Source organism: Triturus cristatus, chromosome 1_2, assembly GCF_964204655.1.
Source record: "Triturus cristatus chromosome 1_2, aTriCri1.1, whole genome shotgun sequence".
In the NCBI taxonomy this organism is placed as follows: domain Eukaryota; kingdom Metazoa; phylum Chordata; class Amphibia; order Caudata; family Salamandridae; genus Triturus; species Triturus cristatus.
In genome coordinates, this window is record NC_140580.1 from 266,305,318 (window position 1) to 266,320,110 (window position 14,793).

Consider the following 14,793-nt stretch of genomic DNA (forward strand, 5'->3'; position numbering starts at 1 on the left):
GGTGGCTGCTGACAAGCTCCTGGACTTAAGCTCAGGGCGAATCGGGGTTTAGTCCAGCACAAAAGATGCTCCCTCAGCAGCACTGGGGCGGCCTGGTGCCGAGTGCTGTTTTTGCGTTGGGAGCCCGTAGATTTCAATGGGGAGTCTCCCGTGTGCAAATGCACTGTAGGCTCGGGCACCAAGGTCTTCTGGGTGTGACCACCACTTGGAGATTAAGTTGGGATGCTAGGGGATCTCCTCTTGGTGTTTGGCCTCTCGGACCGTGGGCGTCTGGTGCAGAGTGGTGCAGACTCGCGGACTTTGGCGGACCTTGAGTCTGTTGTTGAACAAATTTGGTGTTCACGGGAGACAGTGTCTTTTCTTTTGAAGGCAGGGCAGGTCCTTGGGGTTCTTGAGGCTGCTGGCTGCAGGACACATAGGAGTTTCGCTTCTGCAGGTTCAAGGTGGGGACAGGCCGGTAAGGCTGGGGCCAAGTCAGTGGACATCCTCCTCTTGTTAGCTTCGGCACAGCTGTTCGGTCCTTCTTCTTTTCTTATTCTGGTTTATTGTCTGAGGAAGCAAGGTTCAGGGGTGCCCCAAAATACTAGATTTAGGGTGTTACAGGTAGGTAAAAAGGTTGGGACCAATGGGTCCCTTCCCTGGGGTGGGGTACATCCCCTATTATGCCACCCTCCAGTGGGAAAGGGACATAAGCCTTTCACTGGTTGGCTGGGTCCCCTCATCTGCAAGATGGCGGGGACATAGGCTTGTGCTTCACCGTGCCTCCCCCACCTGAAGACTGGAGTTGGCAGAGGTGGGCACACCTCTCTTCCTCACTTGTTTTTCCTGCTGGTTCTCCTGCCTAAGTGGGGGTCAGAACCAGTGGGGACCAGTTACTGAGAGCAGCAAGTGGCCTGGGGAAGCTTACAAAGGCAGCAAGCCTTTGAAGCTTCCCCTTCGTGGACCCTGCCCATCCTGGGGGAGGAGGCTTGGCATCTCGTTCCAGGATGTGCATTTTTTCAGGTCCTTGAGAGCAGCAGGCTCTCTATCCAGAGGTCCAGAAACATGTCTGGTGGTGGAATGAAAGCAGCCACTCAACTTGGACACTAGTGGTAGGTCGTTTTTCAGGGGGCATCTCTAAGATGCCCTCTATGTGCATTATTCATTAAATCCCACACTGGCATCCGTGTGGGTTTAATGTGCTGAGAAGTTTGATGCCAAACCTCTCAGTTTTCAGTGTAGCCATTATGGTGCTGTGGAGTTTGTAATGACTTACTCCCAGCACCATATACTCTTAATGGCAGCACTGCACTTACGATGTCCAAGAATGGACTTAATCACTGTAGGGGTACAGGGCTCATGCACCTGTACCCTCACCACCGGTATAGTGCACCCAGCTAGAGGGGTGACTGATCTATGCCAGGGCAGTGGGTTGTAGGCATGGCATACAGGGATGTGTGCCATGTCGACTCTTCACTTTGTTCTGCACCAAAACACGCAGCCTGCTACAGCAGTGTGTGAGTGTAATGGTACAGCTCCTCGAAGGGTGGCACAATAAGTGCTGCAGCCCTTAGAGGTCTTCCCTGATCACAGTGCCCTGGGTACCTGTGGTACCATTGGTACCATTTATGAGGGGCTGACCTGTGAACAGAGATGCCAATTGAGTTTTGTTTTCAATGCAGTTTTAGGGAACACACATAGGCCCTAGGTACCTGATTGGCTGGAGTCCAGGGCACACTCAGTCAAAGCACATCAGCAGTTCAGCAAAAAGTGGGGGAAACCATGCAGAAAGAGGGCACTTTCTCACACACTCATTTCCTTTTTTGAAAGTTTGGATTTGCATGCCCTGATCAGTCCATTTTTCTGGTGTCCATTTTTCAGTGCCATTGGTGGGAGAGAGAGGTTAGGGGTGGAGGGATGGTGGAGCAGTGTGGGAGTAAATGTTTGTTTGAGAATATGGAGGAGAGAGGTGACTGCATCCTGTCTGCTTATTAACCATGTGTAACATACTAGGGCTATATACGTACAAGGGGAAAGGCACACACTTCTCACAGTCTGGATGAACAATGGTGTTTGTTTGACAGACTGCGTCCTCTGTTCCCTTAGTGAACTTAGTTCAGTGTATGGACTGGAATGCATAGTAAAAGGGCTAGTAACACTTAACTATGGTTCTGCTGCCACCAACTGTATCATGTGACCACCTTAGCAGGAAGGATTGTAGTCAATCGTGATGACCAGAGTATTATTTTGGGTAGACCACCAGAGTTCAACAGAATCTAGTAGTCTGCTTGGGAGCAACCTTAGACACTGTTAGAGCACTGGCCATCAGCCTTGTGATCCTAGTCAGATGGTTTAAACCAGGTCAACCAGTATAGAGAAATGTGGCAAACAGCTGTTGTGTAAAGTTCTTTCAGCTGTAAGTTTATAGTATTAATGTTCTTATTTTCTATTGTAGGTAAAGCTTCTTTAACCAAGCTACTGGCAGAAGAGAACAATGCACTGAAGAAGGCAGAATCCAGTTCAGATGGTAATTGTGACGAGTGTCATTTGATGCATATTTAATGACTTTTTGTATTTAAAGCTTCAGCCACATTATTTGTCTTATAGGTAAACCTGCTCCATTGCACCGTACTGCGATTATCACATTGAATAGATGAGAAACATTTGAACCATATGTATAAACAGAGTAATGAATGCAAGCGATTTGATAAAAACACAATTAACACTTAATTGTTCCCCAATTATATTTTTTACTGACGGCAATTTAGTTGCGTAATTTAATTACATCCAGCTGTAGAGAGTTACAGATTCTTAGGCCTCTTAGTCCACCTCAAATGGAAAGCATCAGATGGAAACTGTTTTAAGGAATTTTCTTGAATACAAAGTGGCTTAATTTAAATATGGTCCTTTGGGTTATTGAACACCAGTAACATTCACACAGGATGGTGTTGATGTGATCAGATTTTGTTACAGCTATAATAAGTCTGGCTACTTAATGGAGGAATGTTTTGAACCGGGAGAGGGTTGATGGAGGGTTTTTTTATAGTACAGGGTTCCCAAAGTTCAGTCTAAACACTGTAAGCACACAAACCTTTTTCAGTTGTTTTGGGGGTAATGAGAAATAATTTTCTCCAGTATTTATTATTTTATAGATTCACATGCTTGAATCATCCCCATACGAGTTTCACTTAAATGATAGTAAGTTTAGTGCTAAACATATCTCAGAAAATATCAACTTCCACAGTGTTAACCCATTCACATCATTTGATAAAAAGAACCCAACTTAAATCAAACAGTAAATTACCAGACCGCAACCTTCCCCCTAAGAGCTGCCATACCGCAGATTTATTACTGCATGTCATGTGAAGAGACTCTCTGAGCTCTGCTTAGTTCTTGCGTCAAAGATATGCTTGATGGCATGTGTGGCTGTAGATACACATGCTCTACATACTCCTGCTATCTAGTGGTGAGTTCGGAGTTGTACAACTTGTTTTACCTCAAAGAATTCTTTTGAGTCACAAGATAGAGTGACTCCTCCTCTCGGTTATATTGTGCCTGGGCATTGACTCCTTTGTTAATTGTTTTCTGTCTGCTGTCTTGTTTGGACATGTGTGCCTCTCCTCAGTGTCCAACTACGTTCAGTACGAGTCTTCAGTCCTATCCTGTCTTTGGTATAGTTTCTCGATCGTGCTTTTCCATTATTGTACCGCTTTAATAGTTTGTCGGTTCGGACACCGACCTGTAGTCCCTCGGGCACCATCCGTATCTGGCCTACAATTCCACATGCACCATTGGTGCTGAAGATGTGTTACTAATGGAACCTACACCTTTTTTATTTTCCCTGCGGTACCACACCAAATATCTGCACATTGGCCAACATCTAGTGTCCAATCTTTGCCTTTCACCCGATAACCATGAGGCTGAGTGCGATGTCTGGAAGACTTTCCATTTGAAAGACTCTTCAGGATTGAAAGACACGTCAGATTGAAATGTCTTGTCGCACTGATATCGACACTCCCTACATTTTCGGAGAGGCGCATGCACAGCAAGAGCACACTGCAGAGGAGGAAGAAGCAGCTTTCTCCATTGAAGACATTTCTTTTTCCAATGTGGAGGAGCCACTTTGGCAGCACATGAGTACTGTTGACCCAGACCCTGCTCCACCACAGAAAAAAACTTCCCAACACTCACCCTTTCCACTTTTATAGGTCACCGGATTGCCACTCCCATATGGCCATGGTTGGATCCAAAAAATGTTTCAGATGCCCTATCCTTCGTGCTCGGCACCGAAAAGTTCCTCCAAGGTTAAATCCTTGGTTTCGAACTTCTTGGATCGAGCACCTTTCTCGATCTCACCCTCGCCTTTGTGAGCAAATTGGCAACTCACCACATTTACCTCCGTGCTGAACAAACAACATTTGTTATCTTCCAAATCCTCAAATCTGAAAACAGATGACACAAAACCCTCGAAGCTCCCTTTTGGCTCCATGTTTCCTGTCGAGCCAATCCTTAAAAAAATGGACTTTAAACAAATAAAGAACTATATTCAAGAAGGCACTGGGTGAATCATTGCCTCTCCCCCACCTAAAAGGCAATTCACTTTTGAAGGTGCATTGGATGTTCCGGGACCTCCCTAAAAGAGGACAAAGGACAAGGCTACTAGCCCTATTCATCATCCTCCACTACCTTCATCATCACCACCTCCCCCACCCCTTCTTCTCCTTTATCTCCACATCATGACCCTCTCGATGTTACACCTCCAGGGTCACCAAGGTCACGCATGGGGTTTGAGAGAACCATTAGGGGATCCTGATCCATGGGACACGTATGATACTGATCCCATAACTCCAAATGATCCTGATCTGTACCCAGCCTGCCCCTCTCCTGAAGATTCTAATACTTACCATCAGGTTATTGCTAGGGCTGCTAGTTACCATGGTGTCGAGCTACATAAAGAGTCTTTTTAGAACAAGATTTCATTTTTGATACTCTTATCCACCCCTAAAAACACACAATTTTGACCCATGCTTCTTTGCATGCTGATGATATATTTAAGGAACCAGTATGTGCCAGTGTGATTACTTCACTGGTTGATAAAAAGTATAAAGTGGCTCCCTCAGACCCTCTTTTTATACACAGTTAGACAATACCAGACTCTATAGTTGCTACTACAGCTCATAAAAGAGCCAAGAGTCAGGCAACTGGGGATACACGATTTCCTGAAAAGGAGAGCAAACGTATTGATGCTGCAGAGAGAAAAGTAGGCACCCAGGCATCTAATCATTTTCGCATTGCCATCTCCCAGACTCTTCTTGCACTCCATGATAGGGCCCATTGGGGTGAAATGGAAGAGCAACTACAGTATCTCCCTGAAGAACATTCTAAAAGCGGGAAGGTCAGGCCATCGCTAACAATTCTATTAGATGTGCCTTGTATGCAGTGGATATGGCCGCATGGGGTATCAATACCAGCGTGCTCCTTAGGAGACATACTTGGCTCTGATTGTGTGGTTTTGAAACAGAAGTCCAGCAGCAGTTCTCAACATGCCATTTGACTAGGAACATCTGTTTGGGCCACAGATAGGCACCACAACAAAATGAAAAAATAAGTGGACACAAAGCGATGGGAGCCTTACAAACTACTACAATTAGAGGCTACTTTTGCTGCTCCAGTTACAGGGGCGTACACATATCCATCACTACAGACACCTACACTTCTGAACAAAAGCATGGCCAATACTTCAGAGTTGGTATCAATAAGGAAGAAGTGGCAGAGTTGGATCTGCACGTGGAGCAAACTCCACTGCAAAATAGCACCTCAACTCACACACACCCCGACCATACAGCATCTGTTGAGGAAAGACTAAAATTCTTTTCACCCTGTCTGGGAGTCCATCACAACAGGCCACTATCACACCACTCAGCATCCTAACTCACACTCTCAGGCTATCACAAGATCACCAAACACTTCTCAAACACGAGGTCAAAGCCCTTCTTCTCACAGGGGCTAAAGAATCAGTCCCTCTTCATCAGCTAGGCACAGGAGTATATTCCCTATTCTTCTTTGATTCCAACGAAGACGGGTCCCTAAGACAAATCTTGGACTTCAGACTGCTCAACCCCCACATCCTATCAGAACACTTTCATATGGCCACTCTACATCATATCATTACACTTCTTGTTTGTTTTTGATTTTCAAAATGCATAGTACATAACATTGCACATTCAAACATCAGTTAACCAACTGAGTCTCATTCATATACAAAAAGAAAAAGTTGCATTAATCCATTACGTATTGAGGCCACTTTTCTCATTTGCCATTTTATTACATTACATCCAGAGCATGTCTCATAGTCACCTTGCATTTAGTGCACAGTCTAGTCCCGCCAGGACTTCTCCCATTCCTTGCACGTGGTGGAGTAAACGCGCATCTGTCCCACCCACCTCAACAGCGCACAAGTAGACAGCATCTGCACTACCCTCTCCATTTACTCAAGTGACACACCTTCCTCTCCCATAATATGCCCCCAAACGCCATCCTGGAAGTTTCTCACACAAGATGGCGGAGCGCCATCTTTGAATTGGAATGTTTGCAGGTATATTTTCATTGGCTGCCAGATAGACCTAGGCCTGGAGGCAGGGGGCTGGAGCGATGCGTGTATGTCACTGTAGGTATCACACTCAATCATATCTCGTATCTACTTATTGGTTGTGGGACAGGAGGCTGCCCCCCAGTGTATAGACACCTGACGCTTAGCCAGCAGTGATGCGATGGCTGTAAATCTCTGAACACTCATTGGCAGTGGAAGAATTTAGACCAGTAAGGCTAATAGAGGAGAGGGTTCAAGAGTAATCTCTATCATAACTGTTAAGATACGAAATACCTCTTCCTTATCTCTAAAAATAACCACACCATTCCAAAGTCTGTGTGTTTTGTTTCACATTTGAGGCAGTTGTGGGGTTTGGAGGGATCCATTTTATATAAAGGTTGTGGGGTATAATAAGAGCGGTGCAAGTATTTAAAATGTAATAATTTATGTTGATGATTGTTAGACATGTTTGGTTTGTTCACTACGGAAATAAACACATTTTATCAGACCGAGGGAAGTCCAGATCAGTCTCCCATGCCACCCTTGACCCCTTTTTTCTAATGGATTTCTTATACACGGCTGCATGGTAAAGTATGGATACTAGATGTGCACTGTCCGGAGTTTTGATTCCTTGTGTTAGTATAGGAAAGTCTGGAGGTTCAATGGGTGCTGTGGGGATTGTCGAGCGTATGGCACTGACGTCGATATAGTATAAATCTGTCCATGTGCATAAAATTGCTGCACCCATGAAGCAATGTCACTGACCACAATTTAGATTCCTCTAATAGGTCTCCCAGTACTTGCACACAATTCGTGGGAAGTTTTTTTTAAATTAATATCTCCGTGGTGACGGGCAACCAGGGGTTATTGAATAATGGGATGTGTGGGGAGTAAGGAGGCTCTGCGCCTAGGTACTTTTGTAGTTGTTTCCATGTCCAGCATGTTGTTGCCATCGTCTGTATTTGAGTTATGTTTGGGTAGTACTAATGGGAGAAGCGTTTCTAATGGATATGGATGAATCTGAGAGGTTTCTGGTTTCAGATATTGGAGCCGTGCGCTGGATGGTACCAATGATAAGAGAGAAGTGCACTTGTTTTACCAGATAATATAGGTATAAATCAGATACGCCAAATCCACCATGTGTATAAGGTAGGGTGAGGGTGGACCATCCGGTCTTATCCTAGGATGGTGTCCCGCCCATATTTGCCTAATTAGTATACTGCTGAGTTCGCCAACGAATGCCTTGGTAAGTACAATAGTAATATTTAAAAACAAATATAAAAACCGGGGGAGTACAACCATTTTAATTATTCCGATTCAGCCGGCCACGGATAGGGGTAGTTTGATCCATTTATCAGCTAACATGTTTAATTTATCAAGTGCTAGGTCATAGTTCAATCGAATGACCTCCGCACTCTTGTCGGAGCACGTATATGCCAAGGTGTCTAGGGGGATCAGAGCACCACCAGAGAGGGAATTCTAATGGCGCCTGAAATGCTGTCTGGGGGAATATTTCTGATTTTGTCCAATTGATCTTGAGCCCTGACCGAAACGGACCACCTCCTCTAATACCGGAGAGAGGTTGGTTGTAGGGTCTCTTAAAAACAATATGTCCGAGGCATATGAGCTGTAGATTATATACTTGTGCATAGATCGCCATCTGGTGTTGAGCTCGGATGTTGGCACTTTGTTTTTGTCTTGGTAGAAGTCTTTGTAGTCACGAGGTAGGTGACTCCTCCTTAGGACGATAGTGCGCATGGGCATCAACTCCATCTCCAGATTGTTTTTTCCACCATGGGGTTCGAATGTGATTTGCTGCGCTCCGGGTCAGTGTCTGTTTTGAACCCACCTTCGACGCGCAATTCCTCTCAACTCGACAGTATTGTCTCGATCGCGCTTCCCTTGTGACCCGCATCTTTAAAACAAACTCCTCGATCTTCGACATGGGCCGTTGGGCCTATGCGTGCTGACCACGCCTGCAGTCAATGGAAAGGACTCCTTGCAAAAAAATGCCCCGGGTGTGATGCTAAGTTCCCACACACGGACTTGCACGAAGTTTGTAATCTCTGCCTCTCCCCTGAGCACGAAGATAAAAACTGCAAGGCCCATGCATCGTTCAGGTCGAACAAAACCATCCGTGATCGTGACGCTCAACGTCACGAAATGTCTTGCGGAAGCAGCTCAATTCTGGACATCTTCGGAGCAGATCCCAATGTCCAACCGGAGCAACAAGGTGATGAAGAAGAGATCTCCGTCTCCGAGGCCGATGTCGAAGAGGAGACAGTCACCCCGGCTCAACGGTCCGTGAGTACCGAAACCCCTCTCCCAAAAACCAAACCCAAGGTTCCGGTAACAACCCCGCCCTCGGGTCGACCCCGGCAACATGTTCAGACGCCCCACTCTCGGGCCCGGCTATGAAACCTAAAGATAAGCCTTCTAGCTCGGGCTTGCGCCAACCCCATTCCGGTGCCGAAAAGTCACCTTTGGCACCAGACGTGCCATGCTCTTCGTCGACGCCAAAGACCGCCTCGACACCGAAGCCCTCGGTGTCGAAACATACCAAGGACAAACATTCGCAACCGAAAACTGCTTCTGAACCCAAAAAATCATCGGAGCCGAAAAAAGTCTTGGAGCCACAAACTCCCAGAACAAAACCTAAGGAGTCCAAAACCCCACAGAAAGCCTCAGAGACTCGGTCCAAAGAACATTCTGACCCAAAATCTTCGGCACCGAAAAAATTTATTTTACCCACGCAGCCTGTACCTGATTTTTCAGGTCCAAAACAAAAAACTCTATTTATTGACTAACAAAGTCATCGCCAAGCCTCCAAAACAGAGGAAACTGGACACTTCAGAGGAATCTGAAATACCCTTGAAACGAAAGGAGATGAGAACACCTCCCCACCTCCTCCTCCTTCAGCTGATCCAAATCTTCCAATTTCTCCACCACACTCCCCACAACCTATTTTTTCACCTCCGACATCAGATACTGAGGATGATCATACCGATGGTGGTGGGAATATAGATCCACATGGGGATGATGATACACATACCATCCCACGCGACGTGGACCCTTGGGATGACTACAATACAGATAAAGACCCGTACCTCTATCCATCTAAGCCATCACCACCAGATGACAATATTTGGTTTGCACAACTAATCAATAGAGTTGCCCAATACCACGTGGTACAGTTACATTCTGATCCCTTAGAGGAAGATTTTTTACTTGAAACCTTTGCACCCTCGCTCCACACACCCTGCCAATGTTAAAAGGCATGCTCAAACATGCCCCAGAAGATTTTACGGACTCTGTCAGAGCCAGGATTCTAAACACCAGGAAAGATCAAAAGTATAAGGCAGCTCCCAATGACCCAATTTACATTAAAGGTCAGGTCCCTTTGGATTCTCTTGTGGTGTCTAATGCACACAAGAGGGCAAACTCCCAGAGTACAGGCGACACCCCTCCCCTCCTGATAAGGAGTCTAAACTAATAGACGCATCTGGTAAACGTATTGCGTCACAGGCTGCAAATCATTGGCGGATTGCCAATGCCCAATCTTTATTGGCCAGGTACAACAGGGCTCACTATGACAAGCTTAAAAAGCTCACACAACACCTTCCTGACCAGTACAAACAAAAGGCCAACAGCCTTATACAAAAGGGGAAATTGATCACAATCACCTCAATTAAATGTGCGCTCGACGCGGCTGATACCACATCTCGCGCCATCAACACTAGGGTTTTGTTGCACAGGCACGCTTGGCTCCGAGTCCCTGGATTCAAACAGGAGGTGCAATCTGCTATTCTAAATCAGCCCTTTGATCAAGAGCATTTTTTCGGGCCCTCAGTTGACACATCTTTAGAAAAAATGAAAAAAGATACAGACATTGCTAAGTCCATGGGGGCCTTACAATTCCCTTCCCCTAGAGGTACTTTTCGCCGCTCCTTCTACAGAGCTGGCTCCAAAACCATTGGCTCAGAACATCCCTCTTCTTCATATAAGAACCCCACTCAAACATCCTCCAAAGGATACTTTCGCGGAGGCTACAGAGGCAACAATGGTAAGGGAAGAGGTTGCGGCAACAATAACCGCAACTCCCCTACCACCAAACAGTGACTTCCCTGCACTTCCCCCGATCATCCCACTCCTGTCGGGAGACGTCTCTCACAGTTCCTACCTGTCTGGAATTCAATCACAACAAACAAGTGGGTAAGACAAATTATCCAGTATGGTTACTGCCTGGAACTCAACTCTATTCCCCCATATATTCCTCCCAGACAACGTCCAATGTCTTTGGAACATCTGACACTTCCTCTCTCTATTACAAAAACATTCAATAGAACCAGTTCCCTTGCCTCATCAAGACACAGGGGTTTACTCCCTCTATTTCCTAATTCCAAAAAAGGACGGCTCTCTCAGGCCCATATTAGACTTCAGACCGCTAAACCTCTACATTCAGTCGGATCACTTCCACATGGAAACTCTCCAACAGGTGCTCCCACTGCTTCAACAGGGCGACTTTCTCTCCACTCTGGATTTAAAGGACGGCTGCTTTCATATTTCCATTCACCCCGCTCACAGGAAATATCTCCGGTTCGTGGTAGATGGTCAACACCACCAATTCAAGGTACTCCCATTCGGGGTGACTATAGCACCCAGAGTCTTCACCAAGTGTATCACAGTAGTTGCGGCCCACTTACGAAGACAGCACATTCATGTCTCCCCTTATCTGGACGACTGTCTCATAAAAGCCAAGTCACACAGCAGCTGTGTGCAACACACAGACAAAACAATCCAACTGCTTCACAACTTGGGATTCACTGTAAACCTCACCAAATCCCACCTCCAACTGTCCAGAATACAACAATATCTAGGGGCTACAATAGACACTTCAAAAGCTCTAGCATACCCCAACACAGTCAGGATAAGCACCATACAAGTTATAATAGCAAAATTTCAGCCTCAACGCTCGCTACCATCGCGAGTGTTCATGCAGCTAATCAGGATGATGGCCTCTTGCAATCTCATCGTCCCTTATGCAAGACTCCAAATGCGCCTCTTACAGGAGTGTTTGGCACATGAATGGAACCAGTCTCAAGGTCAGCTAACAGATCTGGTGTTGGTAGACGACCGCACCCATCGCTCTCTGCAATGGTGGAACACACAAAAGCTTTCCAAAGGGCGGCCGTTCCTCGATCGGGTTCCACAGATAGTGCTAACAGCAGACGGATCGCTCACCGGCTGGGGAGCTCATCTTCAATCCCATACCATTCAGGGCATATTGACCCCTCAACAAAAACAATTCCACATAAATTACCTGGAATTGTTGGCAATCTTCCTAGCGTTAACATTTTTCCAACTCCACCTCGTAAGCAAAGCTGTCCTGGTCCGTAGAGACAACATGACAGCAATGTATTACATACAAAAACAGGGGGGTGCACACACTCTGCAGCTTTCACACCTAGCTGAAAGCATATGTAGATGTGCCATTCCTCAAAACATATACCTCCTTGCAGAACACTTCCCAGGAGTACACCATCAAATTGCAGATCAACTCAGTTGCCAAACACAGCAGATCCACGAATGGGAACTTCATCCTCAAGTTCTGCTTCCATTCTTTCAAATGTGGGGCCACCCAGAAATAGACCTGTTCGCCACACACCAAAACGCAAAATGCCCAAGCTTCGCATCCAGGTATCCACACCCATTGTCCAAACACAATGCGCTATGGATGAACTGGTCAGGCAAATTTCATTACGCTTTTCCACCTCTCCCACTCACTCCGCGAGTGGTTCGGAAGGTCAAACAGCATTCCCTCAGAATGATCCTGATTTCTCCAACATGCGCCCGACAGCCATGGTTCACAACCCTCTTGGAACTATCAGTAGTTCCTCATCAAAAGCTACGCCTCTCACCCAAGCTTCTCACTCAGAACCATGGAGAGATAAGGCATCCAGATCCCAGTCAACTCAACCTTGCGATCTGGCACCTGAAATCTTAGAGTTTAGCTACCTTAATTTCCCGCCAGACTGCATGAACATCATTAAAGAGGCTAGATGTCCTACCACTAGAGCTTGCTATGCTGCAAAGTGGAAAAGATTTGTAATTTACTGAACAAATAACAAAATCAACCCACTAGATGCTTCTATTCAAAACATCATCTGTTAACTTTTGCATCTACAACAATGTAACCTAGCGTATATATCCATTAGACTGCATCTCGCTGTAATAGCAGCCCATCTCCAAAACAGACAACACTTGTCTTTGTTTAGGGTACCAGCTATCAAGGCATTTATGGAAGGACTTAAAAGAATAATTCCACCTAGAGTTCCACCCTCTCCAGTATGGAACCTAAATGTGGTACTTACCAGGCTCATGGGTCCCCCTTTTGAACCTATGCATAAATGCAAATGACAGTTTCTCACCTGGAAAGTAGCTTTCTGGTTGCCATCAACTCTCTCACAAGAGTCCGTGAACTCCAGGCATTAACCATACAAGAACCATTTCTCCAATTCCATCATAACAAAGTGGTTCTTAGGACTAACCCAAAATTTCTACCTAAAGTCGTCTCTGCTTTTCCACCTTAACCAGTTTGTAGAACTCCCAGTATTTTTCCCTCTAACAGACTCAGTAGCAGAACGAGCTCTTCACATGCTAAACATAAAAAGAGCGATACTTTACTACACTGAAAGAACAAAATCCTTTAGAAAGACTAAACCACTTTTTGTGGCTTTCTACCCACCTCATAAAGGCAATCCTATCTCAAAAAGAGGGATTGCAAGGTGGATTGTGAAATGCATCCAAATATGCTATGCTAAAGCCAAAGGCACCTTAACCATTCCCCCTAGGGCTCACTCCACACGTAAACTAGGGGCATCTATGGCATTATTAGGGAAGATTCCCCTAGATGCAAAGCAGCAACTTGGTCTACACTACACACGTTCACAAAATACTATTGTGTAGACGTGCAAGCAAAACAACAGGCTAGTGTGGGCCTGACTGTATTAAGAACACTTTTTCAAACCTCTGCTACAGATACAGGTAGCCATCGCTAAGGAGGTAACTGCTGTATTGTCTATGCACAAGTATACGATCTACAGCTCATATGCCTCGAATGGAACATGCTACTTACCAGTATGCATCTGTTCTTGGCATGTAGAGCTGTCGATTCGTATACGCTCACCCGCCTCCCCGGATACCTCTATCTGTTCTAGTACTATCTTACTTAAATACATTACACATGGCATCCTTTCCTATTTCTTGCTAACTCCATCATAACCCTCCATGGCAAAACAATCTGGAGATGGAGTCAATGATTTTACTGCTGACCTTTAGGATCTCCCACCTTTGATCTATGGGTACGACTTTATCCGAGACAATACTCGTGAGAGATCAGGTGACAATCCTCCTTGGTTGCTCCTTCTATGCTAGTGACCAGATCACTGCTTCATGAACTGGTCCTGCTGTTTGGAGTACACAGACCCAGATGATAATAACAATTAACCACCTTAAGTGATTGATGGGTCCTGTTGAAGGAAGTGCTCTCTTATAGAGTCGTCACATTGAGAATGGGGTTTACCTAGACCATTTTGTGTAATTTCTTTGCTCAGCCACAGACCCAGGTTGTATTAGTGTTTTGATAATTGTCGTTAGGGGAAACACAACCTGCCGGTCTATTGTTCTGTTAAAACTTCCCTTAGACCTCCCCCCACGTTGATATGTGTTATCATCGATGGAGTCAATGCCCATGTGCACTATCGTCCTAAGGAGGAGTCACCTACCTTGTGACTACAAAGACTTCTACCAAGACAAAAACAAAGTGCAAACATCCGAGCCCAACACCAGATGGCGATCTATGCACAAGTAACGAATCTGCAGCTCTACATGCCAAGAACAGATGCATACTGGTAAGTAGCAATTTCCTGTGTCATCAGCATACAGGGAAACTCAAAATCGCAGTCCCCTCACCAAGTGCCGTTCTTGTAGACCTCGCAGAAGGGGGTCCATCTCAATAATGAACAATAAAGGGGAAAGGGGCAACCCTGCCAGGTACCTCGATAGACGAAACACGGTGCGCAAGTTTACAGATGTGGACTGGCCAGCTACAAACCCTGTTTGATAGGGGGGGGGGGGTATGATTGTGCTCATTAACAACGATAGTCTTGTTGCCAGTACTTTAGCTAGTATTTCATCATGTTTTAGAAGGCATAATGGACGATAGG

The 14,793-nt window shown here is 45.7% G+C and overlaps 1 protein-coding gene across 6 annotated transcripts in view; it reads left to right on the top strand.

The window, feature by feature from the left end:
* LOC146867141 (uncharacterized) overlaps positions 1–14,793 on the top strand; it is a 799,234-nt gene that overhangs the window by 472,419 nt on the left and 312,022 nt on the right. For all 6 annotated transcript variants that reach the window (XM_085603589.1, XM_085603590.1, XM_085603591.1 and 3 more), the window contains exon 6: positions 2,435–2,506. In XM_085603589.1, the coding sequence (XP_085459715.1) occupies positions 2,435–2,506 (72 nt within the window). The remainder of the gene's footprint in view (positions 1–2,434; positions 2,507–14,793) is intronic.